Source organism: Cloeon dipterum, chromosome 4 (assembly GCF_949628265.1).
Source record: "Cloeon dipterum chromosome 4, ieCloDipt1.1, whole genome shotgun sequence".
NCBI lineage: Eukaryota > Metazoa > Arthropoda > Insecta > Ephemeroptera > Baetidae > Cloeon > Cloeon dipterum.
Window position 1 is genome coordinate 32779817 of NC_088789.1, and position 23404 is coordinate 32803220.

At 39.2% G+C, this 23404-nt stretch overlaps 4 protein-coding genes and 1 long non-coding RNA gene across 5 annotated transcripts; 1 reads left to right on the forward strand and 4 right to left on the reverse strand.

The window, feature by feature from the left end:
• Positions 1-955: 955 nt before the first annotated feature.
• LOC135943320 (uncharacterized) lies at positions 956-3847 on the reverse strand. Its single transcript, XM_065489798.1, has 5 exons — positions 3639-3847; positions 3385-3578; positions 2811-3323; positions 2461-2759; positions 956-2408 (listed from the first exon to the last, which is right to left on the reverse strand). Exons 1-5 carry the CDS (start codon positions 3808-3810, stop codon positions 1991-1993), a joined length of 1596 nt encoding a protein of 531 aa, XP_065345870.1. The 5' UTR covers positions 3811-3847; the 3' UTR covers positions 956-1990.
• Positions 3848-4363: 516 nt separating this feature from the next.
• LOC135941858 (uncharacterized) lies at positions 4364-5353 on the reverse strand. The gene is made up of 3 exons (XR_010575020.1): positions 5243-5353; positions 4917-5057; positions 4364-4854 (listed from the first exon to the last, which is right to left on the reverse strand). It is a non-coding gene; the product is annotated as an uncharacterized LOC135941858 (long non-coding RNA).
• A 1263-nt stretch (positions 5354-6616) lies between these two features.
• Positions 6617-7969, reverse strand: LOC135943838 (putative ankyrin repeat protein RF_0381). The gene has a single exon (XM_065490505.1). The coding sequence runs from the start codon at positions 7967-7969 to the stop codon at positions 6617-6619; it is 1353 nt and encodes a 450-aa protein (XP_065346577.1).
• Positions 7970-13843: 5874 nt separating this feature from the next.
• On the forward strand, positions 13844-18259 carry LOC135943839 (RCC1 and BTB domain-containing protein 1-like). Its single transcript, XM_065490506.1, has 5 exons — positions 13844-13933; positions 17597-17721; positions 17771-17868; positions 17930-18060; positions 18119-18259. Exons 1-5 carry the CDS (start codon positions 13844-13846, stop codon positions 18257-18259), a joined length of 585 nt encoding a protein of 194 aa, XP_065346578.1.
• A 2306-nt stretch (positions 18260-20565) lies between these two features.
• LOC135943840 (uncharacterized) lies at positions 20566-22494 on the reverse strand. The gene is made up of 2 exons (XM_065490507.1): positions 22425-22494; positions 20566-22361 (listed from the first exon to the last, which is right to left on the reverse strand). Exons 1-2 carry the CDS (start codon positions 22492-22494, stop codon positions 20566-20568), a joined length of 1866 nt encoding a protein of 621 aa, XP_065346579.1.
• Between the last annotated feature and the right edge of the window lie 910 nt (positions 22495-23404).

Sequence of the window (23404 nt, forward strand, 5' to 3'; positions counted from 1 at the left end):
CGTGCTCACCGCCGGCGCTGACGACAACTCAAAACCATGCCACTGCAAATTCAAATCGCAGAAAAACGATGACTATAAGAAAAAGTTATAAATCTCTTCAATTATTTGTCAATTTCTTTCCTGCCGTAAATTAAAAAATTCAAATTCCGCATGTGAGCTAAAAGTACAATCTTGACTTTTTTGACACTCCGTATTATGCTAATTGTCTAATTTTAATTTCAAGTCTCCGCTTTAATCTATGTCGGGTGAAAAACATCATAATTAATATGCTGCAGAGGAGACCAGCATTATAATTTTAAAACAAAATTTCCTTTCCTGTAAGACGAGTTATGCGCGGTCGATTAGCGATCTAATTTCGCGCGGCGGAGTTCCGTGGAAGATCCGATTGGACAGCGGTGGCAAAACTATGTCATTTCTGGCCAATCAGAGCGTTCTTGATTCTTCACGGGAAAATTCGTTTCGACTTTCTATCTATTCAACCGTTAAAAATTCGCGCTGGAAGGAAATTAAATATGTTGTTTCTCTGGTTTAATTGATTATGAACACGAAAATTTAAGGCAGATGATGAAATGCAGATATTTTAAAATCCAAATTAAATTTGTAGCCGTTGCAAAAGTATTTTATCTCATATTCTCAACATGTTACCACTGAAAATTACGGAATTCATATTGCAAATCCGTTCAAGTTGTATCCTTTCATCTAATTTTTACAAATAGTAATTAATAATTTATTTATTTAGATACTTTATTCTTCTTCTGATATTGATAATTGCGATTCTTTGAGCCTCTGAAACTTGCCTCAATTTATTTGTACCTGTTTCTGGATGTTGCTTGGCGTGGATCAAGGAGCATTATCAAAAAAACAAGAGCATAATTTATATTTTAAAGATCAAATCAATTTTTAATACATTCGTGAAAATTTAATTCCACATCACAAAATTAAACCAATTCGCAGACTAAATATAAAAATAAACCAAATTCATGGTTTGAAACCAACACTTCTGAATTCCTGGTACTCCTCGATCATCTTCTTCATAGCCTCGTTTTCAATGATCTCGCTCACAAGCTGGTCAGGGGGATTCATGGAAAGATGGACGTCAATCAGGAGAGGAAGGAACGCAGAGATATAGTCTTGGCCAGGCCTGCGAAAGCTCTCTGCTTTAATGTCAGTTGAAAGATATCATAATTAAAATATGCTGCATACTGCAAAGAGGCTTCATCATTTATTATAATATTAGACTGGATGATTTTTTTAAAACAATTTCTTTTCCTGCATGACGAGTTATAATCATGCACGGTCGAATTTCGTGCGGCAGAGGATCGGATCGTGGATGATGTGATTGGACACGGAGGTGGCATTATGTCATTTTTGACCAATTGTCAGAACGTAAATGGTCCTCCACTGATCCACTGCGAGGAAATAGTTCGCGTTTAGAATTTCCTAACTGCTCGAACCGCGAAAAATTCGCTTTCGAAGGAAGGAAATAAATGAAGGTTTTTCGGGTCTTTCTTTCGTCTAGCTGATTTTCAACAATAAAATTTAAGATTCACGTGCGCAGTTTCTCTTTTAAATTCAACCTAAATTTAATGTGTTTCTAGCAGTTGCAAAGGACTTTAATTTCATAAGATCCTCCATTTTATCACTGAAAATTTCTTAGTTCAAAGTTGTGTGTGGAATCATCAGTTTTTAACAAAAAGTAAAAATTATTTCTTTCGGATATTTTATTGAGGAACAGTTCTTCCACCCTCATTTGATATTGAAGAGATAATTTTTGCAATTCCCAAGGCCTCTGCTACTTGTGCCACTCTATTGGATGCATCATGGTGCGGATTAGTGAATTTCTTTATAACGATAGCAGAAATCATTATTTTAAAGATTGATAAATTTCATTATTTTCTTGTTATTGTTGTTCATTCCTGCCAAAAAATTCAGTTCCACATCACAAAGTTAAATCGGTTCACAGACTTAATATAATCAAAATAAAGCAGATTCATGGTTTGAAACCAGCACCTCCGAATTTCTCGTGCTCCTTGATCATCTTGTTCAAAGCCTCATCTTCATATTTCTCGTTCACAACCTGGCCAGAAAGTTCGTTGAAGAAGTTAATAAAGAAGCTATTGTCAATCATGGAAAGATGGAGGTCAATCAGCAAAGGAAGGAACGCAGAGGCAGTCTTGGCCAGGCCTGCGGCAGCCCTGAAGTGGGCCATATTGAAGAGTGAATCCCCGGTGTAGGTGTATGCCAGGCGCAAGTGAAAGGACTGCAACTGCCTTAAGATCTTCTTCTGCTCGATCAGGGTGGCTACGCCCCTCAAGTCCTCCACTTCAAACTTTCCTTCCAGCTTTATTTTCTCCAGTTTGGGCGAAGACAAGAGGCTCGACAGCAGCATGACAACAGAGCTATTCCCACTATCGAGTAGTTTTTCAGTAAAAGTGATTAAATTTTTAAATGTAAATTTACCCATTTTCCCAGGTGAAATCACGCAGTTGTGGGAAGGCATTCGCGCCTTCATCTGAAATGATGACGTTCTTCAAGCGAAGTTTTTCCAGTCGCGAACAGCATTCCAAAATGCATCCGAACGTTAATCCTTCCAGTGACCTCATGGAATTGTCCATGATGTGGAGCGTGTGCAGGTTCTGTCCGTAAACTCTCATCAAACTATCCAAGTCAGTCAGTTTGCAACTTTTCAGAACCAAGGTCTTCAAGTTTGAAAATTTATCGAGAGTTTCCACTCCAAAATTTATGAGGTAGCCGTCCACCTACAAAACAAGATTGATATTCATGCGAAATTGAGACTTAATAAAAATTACCAGCAAGCGAGTGATGAATGGGTGCTTGAGGTGGAGCTCCTCCTTGCCATCAACGAACTGTCCATCATAATACAAACATAGGAATTTTCTTCGCTGATTCGGCGTTTTGTCTTCCTCCTCTTGCAGACGAACAGTTGTGTCCTCATCCCGCTGTGAGGCGTAAATGTATTCCAGATGAGGGACAACCCTTGCAAAAAACGACAGGAGACGAATATACCCATTTTCGTCTTCAAGCACTCTCAGGTGCTGCAGGGCTCTTGAAAGGTCGTTTCCACAGCCAGAATCTTCCATGTCGATATCGAGGGTTTTGACGCCTAAAACCCGAAGGTTCGGCAAAGCCATGCACAGCTCAATTAATCCGTCAAGGTCAATGTGGCAACATCCAAGCCGCAATATCTTCAGCTTCTGCATTTTTGTCAGAGGCTGCAGCAGGTCCTGAATGTTGAGCATGGGGGAACTCTTCATCGACAGCTCTTCGATGTTTGGCGCGACTCGAGCCAACAACTCGCAGACCTTTAACAGAGGTGATTTCAAATTTAGAATATATTAACAAAGAAATTTGAAATTTGCACACCTGGATAAACGAGCTCTGGATTTCGTAAAACGGGCAAAAGGTGAACATGTTCGTAAAGTCAACAGAGACAGTCCACTGGCCGACCAGGTGTGCCAGCGCCAGCATCATCTTCTCAAACTGCTCCAAATTTCCATTTCGGGCAAAACACCTCCACTGCAAAATCCTTTGCAATATTTTCTCGCGAATTGGGGAAGCTACGAAACAGACGAAAAAATTTTAAACTGTCGACACATGAAACTTGGTAATTAACTTACGTAGGTTGAAAGCATTATAAAGTTGGAAATTTGCGGCAACGAACTGCAGCGCCAGATCCTCCAGCCTCTGCTTCCTCGCCAGATTCTGGAGCCTGACTTTGGTCAACTCCACTAACTGAACATCGCTTCTCTGTTGTTGCTCGGCGCTCATGCTGCAGAAAATGTACATCATTAATAGTCAATCTATATCTACTACGATTTTCATGGACATCCATTGCCACGCACCAGAATTATTTCGTGATTTTAATCCGAAACAAATCCTCGAAATCATCACAGAATTAGAAAAATAAACTCGCGAGGATCGCAGCTAATAAGTCTTTGGGCTATTTACCTGAACAGACGTGAGATACTGCTCAAATTCCTGAGAGTTTTCAGCAAAAATTGAATCGATCAAACACAAAAAACAATAAGTAAATATGGCCGACGACGCTCAAAGCACAGGCGCCGCTGGACTAAAAAAGGGGATTTGAACGAGGAGTTAGGGTAAAAGCTGCAAGAAGCTCAAATTCCATCAAATTTTGACTGAAATTGCCGCAAGTTTAATTAAAATAATAAAATTCTCGTTCTTTAAAAATTAATTTACATTCATTAATCATTCTTGTAGCTCACGTACAAAGGTGCTATACATTTCTCCGCAACGCACACCCCATCGCCACGCGCCTAGTTGGCACGAGTGCCGCGCCGAAACGCCCGTGTGGCGATTGGCGATCATTGTGCTATTTGTAAGGACCAATGAGATTGCTCAATTTATTTTTCTCATTGTTAGCAGGCGCGAAAGGAACCATGGTTAAAGGGCGCCTAAGAATTTTAGTTCTTTGAAGATTCTTTCACGATTTTTTGTATGTAGCATTTGTTGGAAGAATTCCTTAAATAAATGCTACATATGTACAGCTTCATTATTGAGTCAAAATTCGCTACATACAGTATATTACTATAATTTTAAACAATAATCAATAATCGGAACTGAATTTCCAAAATTTATGTAGTTTACGGATATGACGCCGCAGAAAAATCATCCGATTTCTTTTAAAATTAGACAAGAAAAATCTAATAGAAATGTTTTAAATTTCCTTCCCCTTGGTCAAACTCTGATGCGCCCTGTGTCCTGTGTGATACCACTGCTTGCGCGCTCCGGATTTGATATCTCTCTATTTTCTACATCAATTGCGAGCAATTTTCCTCAGGCAAACAGCTTTTAATTTAAAGAACTGCAACCCTAAATCAAAACATGCCGTATTTATTTGGGAGTCACGTCAATAATTAATCCTTAAACTTCACCTTGAATGTTTTGTCCGCACAATTGTTCAATTTTGGTGTGCTCTGTGCGTGGTTCCTCGTCGCCAGTACCAAGAAATCCTGTTTTGTTTTCCCCAAAGCCGAAAACTTCATCATCTTTCGTCACGTAAATTGCGCTTCCTTCTTTAAATGTTAAATAGCAAAGATCAGAGGATGCACATATTGAAATCAATGAATTTGGCAGCGGGAAGTGGAAATTAAATAATAGTAAAATGCACCACCCAATTCAATATATATAAATTATTAATTTTTTACATTATACAAGGCTATTTAAAGCTATGCAAAACAAAATAAAACTAATAGCTTACCAAATACGACCGCAAGCCTGATATTCCGCTTCAGTTGGTCGCTAAGAACCTGAAATATTTTCCACTTATTCAAGCTGTCCGACATCGCGGCAGCTATAGCAGCAAATTCTCATCACGACTGCGCTGCTTGCAAGAAACGCAGGAAAGAAATGACAATAAAGCATTCGATTTGGCTGTTTTATCTCTTAGCGACGACGCAGGATTAGGATTATCTATACGAGCCGGTCAGCGTCTGTCTGCCTGGCTGCAGCCATAAAATTGTAATCATGCAATAAAAATATACACACGTCGCGTCTTGATAAGCATGAGAAAAACAATTATTGGTCTTTAATTCTTTTGGAGAACGTACGTAAGAGAAATATCATTATCAGGCCTGGTGACTATAAAAGTGCTTTGGAATCTTTATTAGAAAAAATGCCTTTTTATGATTTTTCAAAAGGAAACAATGGAAAAAATTCGCATTTGGTGCCGTTTGAGATAGCGGACGTCGCAATAAAATAAAGAGAGAATTGGAGCAACCACCCACCGCCGGCGCCGCTCTTTGATGTGCGCGACAGAGAAGCGCGTCGAGCGGAGCAATAAAAATTACCGAGTTGATGTCATCCGTTCTCAAAACACAGAACAATTTTATCAGTATTTTTGTAACTCGGCAGACATTAACAACTTCAGTATTATCCAATTAAATTTCATTAGAGTATTTTGAAGTTTTTATTAAAAAAATATATAGCTCCGTCTCTGGAACCGATTCACTGATTTTACTTTTCCCTCTGTAATCAAAACAAAAAATCGCTTTTTTATATTTTTTGTGTGTTCTGGATGTGGATGTAAGGGGCACAGTTGCCCTGCTGACCGCAATAAAATCATTTTGAATCTAAGTCTGTTTCCTGAGAGATTTTATTATAGGCTCAATAAGAAACAAAATGAATTAAAAGTTGTCCGCGAACTAATGCGGAATTTCGCCAATGCTTGGTATGTATTAGTTCAAGATTATCATTGCAAATGTTTTTCTCCCAAAATCTGACGCCAGAACCTGCAACAAGAGCATTTCCAACAGCTCCTTTGTTGCGGTGTTAATTGTAAATTCTACTTTTCCAACTATTATTATTATTAATTTTTTGCGTTTCCAACAATTAACATTGCGAGAAAAATGCCTGGCACAAGAGTGGAAACTGCCGCCGTGTGTACGCTCTTGATGCGCGGTTTGCATATATCATTCAAAGCAAATATAACTATTGCGTGGTTCTAAAAGCTCCCAGTTTTTCAAAATGAACTGAAATTAAAGATATATATCGCACATGAATCCCTGAAAAAATTCACAGGATTATTTATTCAAGAAATTTTACTGTACAAATCACAGTAAATTTTGATGTTGGTCTAACGTGATGCAATATTGTCGAGTATTTCCTTCAGCGTCAAGGTCGGGGTGGTGATTTCCCTCAGCCACTGGAGCATGTGCTTGTTTTTTAACTCGCTGGCGATGTGCAAAGCGATCTTTCCTTCTGGTCCTAGTCCATTGACCATGCTCTTCTTTTTTGCGTACACAAACTTGGCGCTGAGCAGCCTGTTTCTTCCCACGCAATAAAGCAGCAGATTGCATCCTTTAAAATCGACGTCTAAATCAGCGCCATATTTGATCAGTGCCTCGGCCATGTCCAGTCTTGTTTTGCAGAGGGCAACGTGAAGCGCCGTTTTGCCTAGAACATCCTTTCGGTTCATGTCTTTCAGGGGCATTTTCGGGGCAAAGAATCGAATGTTCGCCAATCCGTGCGATTTATTCAAAACAGAATAGTGGAGAACCGTGCCCAACGTGGTACTATCGACAGCAGTCACGTCAAAGCCCTGACGGACCATCCATTCGCACACATCAGGCCTCGAATGCTGAGAAGCTAAGTGGAGAGGATAGATGAGGAACTCATCCATCTCCTTTCCGGCCAGGTTGAGGAATTCTCCAATGCTCTCGACCTTGACGTTTTCATCGCTGATGAGTTCTTCAAGAAACGATGATTTTCTATCCAATATATGAGCGCCATGCTTCTTCATCAGATAATCTACCATTGGAATGTTTCCTTTCAAAAATGCGGATTTCAGAAGAAACTCCAAATCCGTCGGCAAAAGTTTCAGACTGAACTCTTCCATTAAAAACCTAACGATTTGCTCGCCGTGCTTCATGTTGTCACCGCTTGCCTTTAGAGCTGAAAGGAGAATTCCTTTTCTCACATGATGAGTGCTATATTCCAAGCTGCTTCTGCAGATCTCGACGACCCACTTCATGATGTCCAAGTCTCTGAACCCTGCCGCTGTGGGAATCAGATATTTCAAGTCGATGTTGTTGTCCACGTTTCCCACGGACGCGTTTTTCTCGTACAAGGACTTCAATATGTCCAGTTTAACCTGATAGGCGATGCAGTGTGCCAAGAAGCTCATATCCTCTGATCTTTTGTTGAACAATGCAATGGCGAAGTCGTAGTTTCCCTCTTTGACGGCAACCATTTCCGCTCCCTCACCAACGTCATTTTTTCTTTTGACGTCTGCTCTGAGGCTCGCAAAGTATTCGAGCAGTTGCAAGCCGTGCGCGGCGTTCCTGGCGGCGTAGTGGAAGACGTTGGAGCCTCTTTTGTCCACGGTGCCGACGACGTTGGCCCCTTTTTCCACGAAATAGCCGCAAATTTCCACATCGCCAACTTTGGAAGCGAAAAGCAGCATCGGAGTTTCACCTCTGTTTTTCATGACGAAATTTATTTTTGCTTCCAAAGATTTCATCGCGGAGAATTCCATTTGAAGAATACTATTTTTGTTTTCTAGAAGTCGTTTTTCTAAAATGTAAGGAATCGGAATGTTAGAAAAATGCGTCAATGAAAGGAATTTAAAAACTCACTGCTCTCCTTTCGGTCTGGCGAGTCCGTCAATTGATCTTTTTCCTTTTATGAGGGTAGCGTTGAGAGAATTCAAAAAATTCTGGAACATATAAAAGATAAAAATTTGGTAAGAATCTATAGTAGTATATTGGGTTGACATTTGACAATGGAGGATTGCATTCCTTTTCGAGAAAATGTACAAGACAAAGGCTAAAAAAGAACTATTTGACCGCGATTTGTTGCTATATAGCATAATTTTAAATTCCAAACCGTCAAATTAATTTTATTTTTAATCGATAAATTACTCGAAATTGCGTTTCCAATTCCAGAAAATTATGAAAATAACAAGCGGCGCCATCAGTTGGCAGATTAGAACTATTTAAATCTCCCAACTCGTGAATATTTAGCAAAAGTATTCTTCTGCAATTCAAAATTTAGAAGATTTTCACCCTTCTAATCACAATAAAATGACTGAATTAATAGTAGTGAGAAATAAAACCTTCTAAGCTAAAATCAGCGAAAGTAAAATTCTCTAGGGTTCCTTTTCAGCTCTTTACAGTCCTTATATGAGGCTCTAAAGCGCCTTGAGGGACCGATTCTACCCTAAAATTCACCCCTGCGTGAGATTAAAATATGATTAAGCGAAATTGCGGCGTTATCAAGATCTAAGGATTGCAATCTGATAAGATTTATCACAAAATTGTTAGTTCCGACGATCAAGATAGTGTTTACCTGCTGCGCTGCTGCACGCGGTTGCTCAGGTGACTGCTGACTCACTGCTCACTCGCCTGCCTTCTTATATCAGGTGGCAATCAGCTGATTTTGAGAGCAATTGGCGGAAGCAAGGGCGGGAAATACAAATAAAAAACGCGCGCTTTTCATCTCAAGCTCGTTCACTCGAAAAACAATGTGAATCTGATAAAAGAAAGAGAACTCGGGCAAGATGGAAAGTACGTCCTGTACCTCTGGCCGCAGAGTACGCTGACCTGGACATGTGTCGGTGGCTGCTAAGCCAAGGGGCTGACCCTGGACACTGAGGCCTCCGACTGAAGGTCCGTAATGGATTTTGCGGCCAGCCAAGAAGTCAAAGATTTACTGCACTCCGCACGAAAGTCAAAAGAGTAAGTTTAAAACGCATCCAAGAAACATTGATGTTTAATTGGTCCGTGTGATTTTGAGATGCATGAAATGAATAAATTTGCAAAATTGAAAATGATCCCATTTTTAGACTCTTTTAATTAATAAAACTTTCATTCACTTCACAACGTCATGCACAGTCTGTCGTCGGATGCGATAAGTTTCATAACAAAATTACGAAAGCATCCGCATGGGCATGGGCGCCTAAGATTTTTATTTTTTTGGAAAATTCTTTCACGTTTCTTAGCAGGTTTCTAAGTATTCTCTGATTGTTAAAAACGTAAAGCATTTGTGAGTCAGAATTCGCTAAGAATAAAGTTTAAGGAGATACTTTAATGAGAGATTCTCGACGATAGCTAGTAGCTCTCAACGAAGGTCATTAACAGAAACAAATAATGCAATTATATGGGAAAAAATATTTACTTTGTTCCTGATAAAGATAGATAAATATCTTTCTTGATTATATCCATTGTATTGTAAATAGCCTGTTAAAATTGAATTAAAAAAAAATTTAATTGTCATTTGAAGTCGCGGCGTTACGTGGATAAATAATAAATTGGAATCCCTGAAAGTGAATGATAATTTTCCTTCCACACAAGAACCCTTTATCAAAAATATCTTTCTGGTAGGTCGCGTAACATTCTTCTGATGCACAAAATAATGCCAAATGTTTGGTCTTTGCAGTCCAGATCGATCAATTTATAATAGCAGGAACAAAATAAATGAAAGTTAAAAACAAGACGAGTTAAGCGCGGTCGAGCAGTTAACTATATTATGTATTTTCGAGCGGCGGAGGATCGTGGATGATCTGATTCGACGGCGGTGGAATAAATATTTCATATCTGGCCAAAGAACTTTCATGCTAGTGTTTTACCGCCAGATATAAATCGACTTGCTCACTGTTCAACTATGTAAAATTCACCTTTGAAGGAAATAGTTGTTTTTCAGCGGTCCAATTATTTAATTTAAAATTTATGGTTCAATTATCTTTTCTATAATCAACTTATGTACGTAGTAGATTTGTTTTAAAGGAATTTATTCTCTAAAACCTTGATTTAATCACAGAAAATTGTTTTCATAGTTTATGATGTGTATATAGAATCTTCAATCCTCATTTTAAATAAAATAGTACATTTTAAATTGTTTATTGCATGTAGTTCTACCTTTATTGGAGGTTGAAGGGATAACTTTTACGATACACTAAGGCGCATTATCAAAATAAAGTGATCCGAATTTAATTTATTATCTAGAGAGCAAATCAATCTTCACTACTTTCTTTAAATTCATTTCCATATGCTGCAGCACAAAAATAAATACGCAGACTAAATATCAAAATAAACGAAAAATTCATGGTTTGAAACCTAAACTTCCAAATTTCTCGCACTCCTTGAAAATCTTGATCATAGCCTTATCAATATGCTCCTTAACCAACTTCATCTTAATCATTTGGTTGCAGCTGGCAAAAAAGAAGCCGTTGTAAAGAGAAAGAGAGACGTGAATCAGTAAAGGAAGGAACGCAGATGCAGTCTTGGCCAGGCGTGCGGCAGCCCTGAAGTGGGCCATGTTGAAGTTTGAATTCCAGGCGTAGGTGTATACCTTGCGCAAGTGCAAGGACTGCAACTGCCTCAGGACCTTCTTCTGCTCGATCAGGGTGGCTAAGCTCCTCAAGTCCTCCACTTTGTACTTTCCTTGCAGCGTAATGTTCTCAAGTTTAGGCGAAGACAGGATGCTCGACAGAGGCATGACGCAATCGACATCCTTACTGTGGAGAAATTATAAATAAGTGATTACATTTTTAAAATAAAAATTTACCTATTAACCCAGGAGAAATCTCGCAGTTCTGGGAAGGCATCTGCGTCTGGAATGATGACGTCGCTCAAGTCAAGTTCTTCCAGTTGCAGACCGCATTCAGAAATGCGTCCGAACGTCAGTCCTTCCAGTGGAGTGTCGGGATCGGCAAAGATGTGGAGCCTGCGCAGTTTCTGTCCGTAAACTCTCATCAAATTGTCCACGTCGGTCAAATCACAGCTTTTCAAAACCAAAGTTTTCAAGTTTTGAAATTTATCCAAACTATCCACTCCATATTCGTTGATGAAAGAACCGCTCACCTACAAAAGAAAACTCATATTTAAACAAAATTACGTGCATTATATAATAAATTACCTCCAAGTGAGTGATGAATGGGTAATTGACGTGGAGTTCCTCCTTGCCATCAATAGACTCACCACCAAGGCCCAAATATAAGACTCTCCTTCGCTGATTTGGCGTTTTGTCCTCCTCCTCCTCGTGCAGACGGACAGTTGTGACCTCGTCCCGCTGCCAGGTGCAAATGCAGTCCAGCTGAGGGGCAACCCTTGAAAAAACCGACAGGAGAAATGGGCACCAATCATCCTTTTCAAGCACTCTCAGGTGCTGCAGGGCTCTTGAAAGGTCGTTTCCACAGCCAGAATATTCAATGTCGTAATAGAGACATCCGACGCTCAACACTCTAAGACTTGGCAAAGCTTTGCACAGCTCAAGTAATCCGTCACGGTCAAATTCGCAACATCCGAGCCGCAGAACCTGCAGCTTCTGCATTTTTGTCAGCGGCTGCAGCAGGTCCTGAATGATGAGCTTGGGATATTCACTCGCCATCGACAATTCTTCGATGTTTGGCGCGGCTTGAACCAACAACTCGCACACCTTTAACAGAGCCGCAGCGCGGTTACAAATTTATAATAATTCAACTTAAAAGATGAAATTTGCAGACCTTGATAAACGAGCTCTTGATTTTTTCACTCGGGCAAAACGTGAATATGTTCGTAAAGTCGACCGAGACAGTCCGCTCGCCGACCAGGTGTGGCAGCGCCTGCATCATCTTGTCAAACTGCTCCAAATTTCCACCATAATATGGGACAAAAAATCTCCACTGCAAAATCCTCTGCAATAGTTTCTCGCGAATTTGAGAGCCTGTGAAACAGACGGGTAATTTTATAACTGTCATCGCATAAAAACTAATAAATAACTTACGTAGGTTGAAATCTTTATACAGTTGGAAATTTGCGGCAACGAACTGCAGCGCCAGATCCTCCAGCCTCTGCTTCCTCGCCAGATTCTGGAGTCTGACTTTGGTCAACTCCACTAACTGAACATCGCTTTTCTGTTGTTGCTCGGCGCTCATGCTGCAGAAAATGTACATAATTAATAGTCAATCTATATCTACTACGATTTTCATGGACATCCATAGCCACGCACCAGAATTATTTCGTGATTTTAATCAGAAACAAATCCTCGAATACATAATCATCACAGAATTAGAAATATAAACAAACGAGGATCGCAGCTAATAAGTCTTTGGGCTATTTACCTGAACTGACGTGAGATACTGCTCAAATTCCTGAGAGAGTTTTCAGCAAAAATTGAATCGATCAAACACAAAAAACAAAAAGCAAATATGGCCGACGCCGCTCAAAGCACAGGCGCCGCTGGACTAAAAAAGGGATTTGAACGAGGAGTTAAAGTAAAGTCTGCAAGAAGCTCAAATTCCATCAAATTTTGACTGAAATTGCCACAATTTCAATTTAAATAATAAAATTCTCGTTCTTTAGAAATTCATTTACATTCATTAATCATTCTTGTAGCTCACGTACAAAGGTAATATACATTTCTCCGCAACTCACACCCTATCGCCACGCGCCTAGTTGCCACGAGTGCCGCACCGAAACGCCCGTGTGGCGATTGGCGATCATTGTGCTATTTGTAAGGACCAATGAGATTGCTCAATTTATTTTTCTCACTGTCAGTATAGGCGCAAAAGGAACCATGGTTAAAAGGCGCCTAAGAATTTTAGTTCTTTGAAGATTCTTTCACGATTTGTAGCATTATTTGTTGGATGAATTCTTTAAATAAATGCTACATATGTACAGCTTCATGATTGAGTCATAATTCGCTACGTATTATTATAATTTTATAATAAATCTATCATTACATTTAATGGCAGCTAAACTATTATTTGGAAAGTGCAGAAATAAACAAAATTACATATTATCTAATACGCAGTCTTTTCATCTCAAAACCAGCATTTTAAACGGTTGTTTACTAAAACTCCATACGATTCCTGAAAAAAATTTATTACTAAAATGGCCAAGAACATGTGTATCATTGTAAAGCATTTAAAAAAAATGATTACCGCTGTAATCTTGGCATTACTACTGGTCTACTATCAAAATTCTTTTCACACGCTCCAAGAATTGAGGCTTAAAACTATTTGCATTGTATGAAGCTAAATGTTATTGGTTATCGATGTTCAAACCGCAAATCTCAAAATATAGTGAAATAGCTTCGTCAGCAGATTCGGTATCATTCGGCTTCAAATCGTGTAATTCGCACACAAGCCACTGACGCATTTCCTCATTGCCATTGTTCCGGGCGATGAGCATTGCAGTCTTCCCATTCTCTCCACTTGCCATGCTCTTGTCCAATCCGAAAACGAATTTAGCACTCTCCAGCTGATTGGCCGACACGCAGAAAAGAAGCAAATTGTGTCCTCCACATTTTTCGTGAATGAGGGATTTGTTGTGTTCGAGCAGAACCTTCGCAAAATGTCAAGCTTTCCGAACTTGAGGGCAAGATGAAGAGCATTTTCTTCGTCGACGTCGTCTTTGTAATAGGCTTCTCCTTGGTCAAGTTGCCCGATGAAGCACTGAATTATTTCCAATCCGTGAGCTTCGTTGAGCACAGCACGGCGTAAAAATGAAACCTTTGTCATTTCGGTTGCAGTTTCAAAATTCAGCTTGGTCATCAGCCATTGGCACATTTCGACGTTTGCAAACTCTGCCGCGAGGGGTAAAATGGTCGCGCCGTCTGCAAACTGCGGAATTTCATAGCAATTTTGCATCAAGAACATAGCACCCGGCAGAAAATTTTTCTCTACGCAGTATTGGAAGAGATCACGCTCTCTCGACTTCACGTAAAATTTTGCACCAAATGTACTCGTCATTAAAACCTCAGCGGCATCGATGTTTTCATACTTTAAAGTCATATGACAAGTAATAAATTTTAATGTTAAGAAATAGCATAGAATAATTGAGAACAAAATTTTAATGACTGCTGTGTGTTCATCAAACCTTTTGGCATATTCATACAGGCTTAAAATAATTATTATTAACTACAGAAACAACTAGCCCATACTGATTTACAAAAGAAAAGGTTCTTACTTGGGACAGACCGATTTTGCTGCAGTTCTGACTGTTATGAGGAGAAATAATCGATTTTATCAGGCTGCTTCCCTAGAACATACGTCGCCCTCCGAATGTCAGCTGATTATGAGCGAGGACGCGATCAGGTTGCAGCAGCAGAGGCCTCTTCTGGCAGTTTAGTAACTGCTGCCTGTGAGTAGCAACAGAACTACCTTTTTGGTCTCAGTGGCGCCCAAAAGTTAGTATAAACTCAGGGGCTGGATGCAGCCAAGGAGTGTGTGACGGAGCAGCATCTTGTGATTTTCAGGCGATTACATATGAATAATTAGAAAATTGTTTGGTAAAATTGTTTAAATTTTCCCGCCCGAGCTCTGGCAAACAAATGAAAGCTACCCTGACAATCCTAGGGTTGCCACATGCACAAATAAGCGCGAAGGTTTGAAGCACTACAAGCCCGAAAATCTGCTCAATATAATTAGGTTTTCCAGTTTTGACAGTAAAACACCGGTTTCAGGGTTAAAACACTTGGAAAATTCATATATTAAAGGAAAAGCAGCTGGAACCCCTTAAGCACCTTGCTCGCCAGCGCCACCAAGTCGTAACTCTAAAGCGCAATATCATGTTGCAAGACGCATGCGCTTTGTCATGCGGCTATAAACCCGTTGTGTTTTGTAAAAAGACTCTATTTTCACGGTAAAATGTGAATGCACGGACAATAGGCTTAATTAACCCCCGCGCCACTTGGCCTCTTTTGGACTCCTACGCCAAAAAGTTGTTTTTGAGCTTGCATGTAAACTGCGCATGCGTCAAGTCGTGCAGCACGGCGACCAATCAGATGCGCCAGCTCTCTATGCCCCCTAGCGTCCATCACTCTAAAGAGAGGCGCTCTTTGCCCGCAACGACCGCTCTGACAATGCAGTGTTACATTTTTGGAGTGTTATTACCCCAGTAACTATAGCTATACATTTATTGTCATCCAAGAAATCGAAAACATGATTTTCCTCTATTGTTTTTCAAGGTTGCGTGTTTTCCGATTGTAAAAAGAACAAAATTCGATTGCGCAGTAAAGCAGAGAGACGTAGATAAGCCAGTGTCGTCGCCAAGAAAACACCTGCATTTCTTGCAAGCAGCACCAAAGAGAACTTGATTTTGTTCGAAGTCTTCTGCTGCCACGATGTTGGAAATCTTGGACAAGTGGAAAATATTTCAGGAGCTGAGCGACGAACTGAAGCGGAATATCAGGCTTGCGGTTGTATTTAGTAAGATTTAAATTTTATTTTTATACAAATTTTTCATTAGCCTAATTAAGTAAGAAAATTTGAAAATATTATGTGGAATTTCGGATACTTTTCTCTGTAATATTACTTAGTTTCTATTAATTGCCCATGCTGCTATATTCAATGCTTTTCATTAAAGTTAGAGCTTTGAGAACATACTAAATCTTTGTTATTTGACATTTAAAGGAGGAAGCGCAATTTACGTTACGAAAGATGATCAAGTTTACGGCTTTGGGGAAAACAAATATGGATTTCTTGGTACTGGCGACGAGGAACCACGCACAGAGCACACAAAAATTGAACAATTGTGCGGACAAAACATTCAAGGTGAAGATTGTAGATTTATTATTGATGTGGCTCCAAAATAATATGACGAATGTTTTTCTTCAGAGTTGCAATTCTCATATCGTACGTTTTTTGCGATTTCTGGTTCCGGCTCCGTTTTCGCCTGGGGAAAAAATGATTTTGGCCAGCTTGGACTGGGTACCAAACGAGACACCTTTATTCCAACCAAAATAAAAGGAATTTTGGAAACAAAAAGAGTTGTGCAAGTGGCCTGCAGCTGTGACCATACTCTGACTTTAACATCGGATAGAGAGGTTTAAATAAAATAAATTTAATTTATATAGTAGTGATTCACAGTTTTAAATACCACACTCTTAAGGTCTTTTCCTTTGGTCGTAACAAGGAAGGTGATTTGGGAGTGGGACACAAAATAGACTTAACTCTTCCAATAAAATTGGACTTTCCTCCGGCTGGAAGAGTTGTGACATCCATCGCTTGTCTCTTTTTATCATCTGTAGCACTCCTAGACTCAAGAGAGGTGACAATTTTTTACTATCCCACGGTTAACAAATGTCACGCTTTTTTCTTGTCCAAGGATAGCCGCCGTTTGGATTAATTAGAAAATAAATTTCTAGAGTAACCCATGAATAATCCTTGAAGAAGAATCATTTTCCTCTTGCTTCTGCTTCTTGAATTAACCCTGGGTCATTCTCAAGGATAATATTTTGGATAACCATTCCATTATTCCTTGATCAGCATTAAGCGTGACAAAAGTTATCACATTCAATTCCGCTGCTATTTGTACAGATATGAGATGAAAATATTAGTTCTCTTATACCTCATGTTAATTATTGGATCATTCAATTTTCAAGGTATTTGCGTGGGGGAACAATTCATATGGCATTTTGGGCCATAGTGCAAACAACGTGGAGGAGCAAAGAATTCCTTGCCGAGTGCCCGGCTTGGAAGGCATCACAATTGCAAAAATTGTTTGTGGATTTAGTCATGCCCTCGCTTTGTCCGACGATGGGAAAGTCTATTCTTGGGGATGGAATAACGTTGGCCAGCTAGGGAATGGAACAAAAGAATATTCTCACAAACCATCTTTGATAACTGGAAATTTTGGCAGGTCAGTTGAACTTTAAAGGACTATTATATTAATCATTGCTGAGTGAGTAAAATACCTTAAATGACAAATTTGTACAAATAATAATCATTTCGATTTTTGATAGGATAAGAGACGTAGCCGCACATTACACTCTCCATCTTAGTGCTGCAGTCACAGAGGGAAATGAAGTCTACGTATGGGGTTCCTTCCAAGGTAGGATTTTAATCTTTAAATAATTTAAACATAATCAACAACGCACCAATTCCATCTTAAGGCCAAGAGATTATGAGCCCGACAAAAACCTCATTCGCATCACTGGATGAAGTTTTTGCGAATATTCCAAATAATGGGGCAATTACATTAGGACCATTGCGTCCAAATCTTGACAAGACGATAGAAGAAAATAACACTGGAAACGAATGGCCGAAATGGCTCAAGAAAGCTTTTAATCACGCCGTAAGGAAAATAGACATACATTTCCAAAAATTTTACACGACAACCCGTGGTGTATATAGGATACTGCTGACGTTGTTTTTGTTGTCGAAGGAAAGAAAATCCACGCGCACAAAACAGTTCTGATATTGCAATGCGCCGTTTTCGAGACGATGTTCCAGGGTGATTGGAAGGAGAGCCACGAAAGGTAATTTATTTAATTTCGCGAATAAAATATAAAATTTAATTTTTAAAAGGGAGCAAATGATCGAGAATCACAGCTACGATGTATTTTACGCCTTCTTGAAATACTTCTACACCAACGAGGTTGATTTTCAGCCAGATTTGGCTCTAGGTAAAGAAATTTAATTAAAGCCTAGTGGTTTCTGTTTTCAAATGATTAACTGAAAATATAGAAATTTTCTCCTTGGCCCACTTTTATCTGATGTCTGATCTGCAAAAGGAGTGCTTGCAAATTATCAAAAGAGGCGTAACTGTGGAAAATGCAGCTTCAATTTACGACAAAGCAATTCAACTTGCTACCGAGGTACCTTATTACTATTTTTATAATAATATTTCTGGTCTATACCCTATTTTCTTTTTAGGAACCTAAGGAGTTCGTTTTCAGTTTCTGCTTAGAGAACATGACTGCTGTTGTGAACAGTGATGGCTTCAAGCTCTTGAAGGATGATGTCGTGAGAGATTTCATTCTTCGTGCTGCGCAGCAAGGAGTGTTTAAAAAATGATAATTTTTATAGGTTGGGAGAAGCAATATGAGTATATTTTTTAAATTTTGTCCCTTACATCTAATAAATATTAATTTGTATCAATTAGGACGAGTGTTATCTCTGTTAAGGCACCTTCTTTGTCCTTATCTTGTCTGCTACACTTTCAATATCACCAAAATTAACAGCAAATTCTTTAATTATTAGTTAAAATTGTGCAAATTTGAGAAAAACAATTGCTCACTTTTGTTAAATATCACGATTTAAATTCAAATAAATGTTCCTTATAAAAATATTTCCGATATAAACCCATTTCAAACCTATCCCTTATCTTACTGGCTTCGGAAGATGACATCACCCCAAAGAATTTAATCACATCTCTCGTTGTCATGCGTGATTTCCTACTTATCGGATGCCGTGTCGTGCTTATCTGACATGGCAGTTTTTTTTTTTGTTGATTTGATTGATGGCTCCATCCACTCCATTCAATATTATATTAGTGAGCAGCACAAGATAAATTATCGTAGTTATCTCTAGTGAGCAAACAATTAATGGGGCACAGCAATTTGCGACTTTTTGAAATTCATCTACACAGAAGAAATCAACTTGAGGCCAGATTCCAAACTCAGTAATGGACATTTAAAACAAACAATAATTTTTTTAAAGAGCTTCTTTGTTTTGGAGCTTTTCTACCACCTTTTAAGATAAATGCGGGAACTCGTCAAAAGAGTCGTGACGGGTGAAAATCGCAGCTGGGATTTTCGAGAAGGCGATTTACCACGACTCGAAGGTTAAATTGGAAACTAATTTTTGAATAAATTTCCTAAATTTAAGTGATAAGCAGTGACGGCTTGAAGACTCTAAAACTGTAGATAACCGTATCGCAGATAGTTGCTCAAAGACGCGCAGCACAGCACGGAGCCAATTTGTTGCTTTTTAATCTAATGCATTTTGGTTTTTCTTAATTGAGTTCAAAGAAATTAGATTTTTCTTGTTATTAAATTTTTTATTTTAAACCTTAAAAATACTTCAGCCACTCCAGCAGATGAGTTTTAACTGTCGTTCTAATCTATATAATGCGAGGCGGAAAAAGATTGCAACTGGCTTTAAGCCTGTTCGTGATAGTCAGATAAGAATCCGACCGCGCGTTAATTTCGCCTCGACTCTCGAACTATTCCGATGCCGCAGCGATGCAATCGCGATAAAAAAAACACTCCCAAAAGCAGTTATTTTCACGCTGGCTTGACTTTCACTATTTAAAGACGATGTGAAAATTAAATTTTGAACACATTTCGAAGCGGTTTCAATATAATACGAAATTAATCTTACCTCCCGAATGTGTTCTTGCGCGTCAAAAAAGGAGAAGCGAGTCACCGGGGGCGGCGGAGGCGGACAAGGCGTCGTCAAATGCTACATATGTACAGCTTCATTATTGAGTCAGAATTCGCTACATACAGTATATTAATATAATTTTAAACAGTAATCAATAATCGGAACTGAATTTCCAAAATTTATGTAGTTCAGGTATATGACGCCGCAGAAAAAATCATTCGATTTCTTTTAAAATTAGACAAGAAAAATCTAATAGAAATGCTTTAAATTTCCTTCCCCTTGGTCAAACTCTGATGCGCCCTGTGTCCCGTGTGATACCACTGCTTGCGCGCTCCGGATTTGATATCTCTCTATTTTCTACATCAATTGCGAGAAATTTTCCTCAGGCAAACAGCTTTTAATTTAAAGGATTAAATGCTGAATAAACACAAATTAATTTATTAACGTATCAAATATATTAGAATTTAAAATTTTGCAGTGTTTGTGAATTCTAAAATTAGAAAACTTTTGTTTCCGAGAATGTCAGAGGAAAAAAGAATATTTGACAAAAATGCGTAAAATTCGCTCAAATTCAAAATGCCACCATGCTAAATTGTTACAGTTGCTTCATTGAAATGGATTGTTCACTAAAAGGCCGCGCATGACGGCCTCCACCCTATAATTCTCGCAGTGTGCAGTGAATCAAAATTTATAATTATATTAAATGGCAATCAAACTATTCAGAAAGTGCAGAAATAAATAAAAAGTACAAATTATCTAATACGCGATCTCAAAACCAGCATTTTGAACGGTTATTAAGTAAAACTACACAAGATTCCTGAAAAAAATTTACTACTGAAATGGCCAAAAACATGTGTATCATTGTAAAGCCTTTAAAAAAATGATTACCGCTGTAATCTTGGCATTACTACTGGTCTACTATCAAAATTCTTTTCACATGCTCCAAGAATTGAGGCTTAAAACTATTTGCATTGTATGAAGCTAAATGTTATTGGTTATCGATATTTCAACCGAAACTTCTTAAAACGTAGTGACATAGCTACGTCAAATGATTCGGTATCATTCGTCTTCAAATCGTGTAATTCGCACACAAGCCACTGACGCATTTCCTCATTGCCATTGTTCCGGGCGATGAGCATTGCAGTCTTCCCATTCTCTCCACTTGCCATGCTCTTGGCCAATCCGAAAACGAATTTAGCACTCTCCAGCTGATTGGCCGACACGCAGAAAAGAAGCAAATTGTGTCCTCCACATTTTTCGTGAATGAGGGATTCGTTGTGTTCGAGCAGAAACTTCGCAATGTCAAGCTTTCCGAACTTGAGGGCAAGATGAAGAGCATTTTCTTCGTCAACGTCGTCTTTATAATAGGCTTCTTGGTCAAGTTGCCCGATGAAGCGCTGAATTATTTCCAATCCGTGAGCTTCGTTGAGCACAGCACGGCGTAAAAATGAAACCTTTGTCATTTCGGTTGCAGTTTCGAAATTCAGCTTGGTCATCAGCCATTGGCACATTTTGACGTTTGCAAACTCTGCCGCGACGGGTAAAATGGTCGCGCCGTCTGCAAGCTGCGGATTTTCACCGCAAATCCGCATCAAGAATATAGCACCCGGCAGCAAATTTTTCTCCACGCAGTATTGGAGGAGACCACGCCCTTTCCACGTCACGTCAAATCTTGCACCACTACTAATCGTCATTAAAACCTCAGCGGCATCGATGTTTTCATACTTTAAAGCAATATGAAGGGGAGTTTCTCCTTCTTGGTAGAACGTTTCCACGTGTGATTTGAATAGTTCACTGAACTCTAGCAGGATCTTGCTTCCGTGTTGTTTGTTCTTCAAGGTGGCTAGAAGCCAATTGAAATTAGGGTAGAGCGGCTGATTAGCATGAGCGTTTTCTATAATCCATTGACACATTTCGACGCTCGAAAACTCAAAAGCGAGAAGCAGCAACGACTCGTCGAACTGGACATTCGGTTGTCCCAATCCTTTCACGAATTTGGCAAGCAGAAGTGAATCTTCCCTCACGCAAAGCAGCATGTACGCTTGCTTTTCTTCTTCGTTTGCAACCAAGGTGACACCCTTCTTCAAGAGTTTCGTCGCAACGTTGCAGTTTCCGGTTTTAAGAGCTCTGGCCAGAAAAGTTGGCCGCTCCCAGATTAGCAAGTTGGAAATTACGAAGTTGGCAATCTCGTCGCCGTGAGTCGCGTTCTTGTCGGAATGCAGGAGGATATTGTAGAATACATCATGATCATTCACTCCGCCTATTTGGACCAACCACTGCAGCATCGGCAAGTCTGCGTGAGACGCTGCCTTGTACAGGAGGTTTACATCGAACTGTCCGACTAATCCCTTGGCAGTAAGTGCTTCAAAAACTAATTTTGCCGAGTCAACTCCTCGCTCGCAAATGCAATGCTCCAAAAGACTTTCTTCGTAGCTTAATTTGCTGATTAGAAATAATGCATTCTCAATATTTCCCTCTCTGAGAGCGTAGCTGAGAGCATCGAAATCGAATTCATCTTGCAGAGATAGGTCTACACCTTGGCGGTGAAAGAAATCAAGCACATTTACTCCGTAGTCGGTGTTCATGGCAGCGTAGTGAACGACGCTGGCCCCGTTATTGTCGATATGGCTTTTATAACTGCTCAAGTCGAAGAGGCGATTGCAAACTGCATCATCGCCCACTTTTGCCGCGAATAGAAGGGCAGGAATGTCGCCTCTGTGTGCATTAACGTACTCCAACTTTTCTTCGACTGAAGTAAGCTCAGAAAATTTCCTTTCATTTGGAAGTTGCTCTGGTGGAAAAGAAAATTAAAAGATCAGTACGTGAACGATTCAAGGAATCCCAATTATCTTACCGCCTTTTGTTGATTCCGTGCACTTTGGTTCTTCGGCTACGGGAAAATATTTCAACTTTCCACCCTTCATCACTTGGCACGTCAATATCCAACCTTCGAGTTTTCTTTTTAATCTCTGACTCAGGAGATTTTTCAGCGGGCCGTTTTTCTAAAGGAAATTTTACATAAATCGTTATATTAAAATATCTATGAATTTTAGTGTTGATTTCTTGTGACACAGGAAAGAGGCATTGAAATATTTTACCTGCTTCGCACGTGGAATTCTTTTCTTCCGACACTTCTCTGGGAAAAGCTTCAGCGTTGGATTCCATTCTTGGAATTTACTCTCAATAACACTCGAACTCAAAGGGAAGCTAAACAGAACGCTGAAACATTCCAAAAATAAATTAAATATTTTCTACAACAATTTCTATTATGTTTTTCTAGTTCCGCAGTTTGAATAAGGACAAAAAAATATATAAGAATAAAATCAATTTTATACCTGTAAATCGTCTTGTTCACTCGTCTTTAAGGGATTAACAAGTCTGAGAGCTCGACTGACTTGGCTTTAGAAAAAATGGAGACACATTTTGACCAATTAGAGCGTGTACTAATTCGTTATTAATTTTTGACAGTTTCAACCTAATGCTGAAGCTTCCATTTCCGGTGGGTAGCTCAACAGGTCTTTAAATTTCTAGACAACATTCCACGAAGACAAGTAGTAAATTTTAATGTAAAGAAATAGCATAGAATAATTGAGAACAAAATTTTAAAGACTGCTGTGTGTTCGTCAAACCTTTTGGCATATTCATACAGGCTTAAAATAATTATTATTAACTACAGAAACAACTAGCCCATACTGATTTACAAAAGAAAAGGTTCTTACTTGGAACAGACCGATTTTGCTGCAGTTCTGACTGTTATGAGGAGAAATAATCGATTTTATCAGGCTGCTTCGCTATAACATACGTCGCCCTCCGAATGTCAGCTGATTATGAGCG

Bases quoted from the DNA above. Each gene is read 5' to 3' on its own strand.
- LOC135943320 (XM_065489798.1), bottom strand. From the start codon at position 3,810: ATGATGTACATTTTCTGCAGCATGAGCGCCGAGCAACAACAGAGAAGC. The intron at 3,579-3,638 runs GTAAGTTAATTA...TCTGTTTCGTAG, and splicing joins TTATAATGCTTTCAACCTAC to CTTCCCCAATTCGCGAGAAA. The intron at 3,324-3,384 runs GTGTGCAAATTT...CCTCTGTTAAAG, and splicing joins TCCAGAGCTCGTTTATCCAG to GTCTGCGAGTTGTTGGCTCG.
- LOC135943838 (XM_065490505.1), bottom strand. From the start codon at position 7,969: ATGAAAAACAGAGGTGAAACTCCGATGCTGCTTTTCGCTTCCAAAGTT.
- LOC135943839 (XM_065490506.1), top strand. From the start codon at position 13,844: ATGAAGAGCATTTTCTTCGTCGACGTCGTCTTTGTAATAGGCTTCTCC. The intron at 17,722-17,770 runs GTAATTTATTTA...AATTTTTAAAAG, and splicing joins TGGAAGGAGAGCCACGAAAG to GGAGCAAATGATCGAGAATC. The intron at 17,869-17,929 runs GTAAAGAAATTT...CTGAAAATATAG, and splicing joins TCAGCCAGATTTGGCTCTAG to AAATTTTCTCCTTGGCCCAC.
- LOC135943840 (XM_065490507.1), bottom strand. From the start codon at position 22,494: ATGAAGGGTGGAAAGTTGAAATATTTTCCCGTAGCCGAAGAACCAAAG. The intron at 22,362-22,424 runs GTAAGATAATTG...CTTTTCCACCAG, and splicing joins CACGGAATCAACAAAAGGCG to AGCAACTTCCAAATGAAAGG.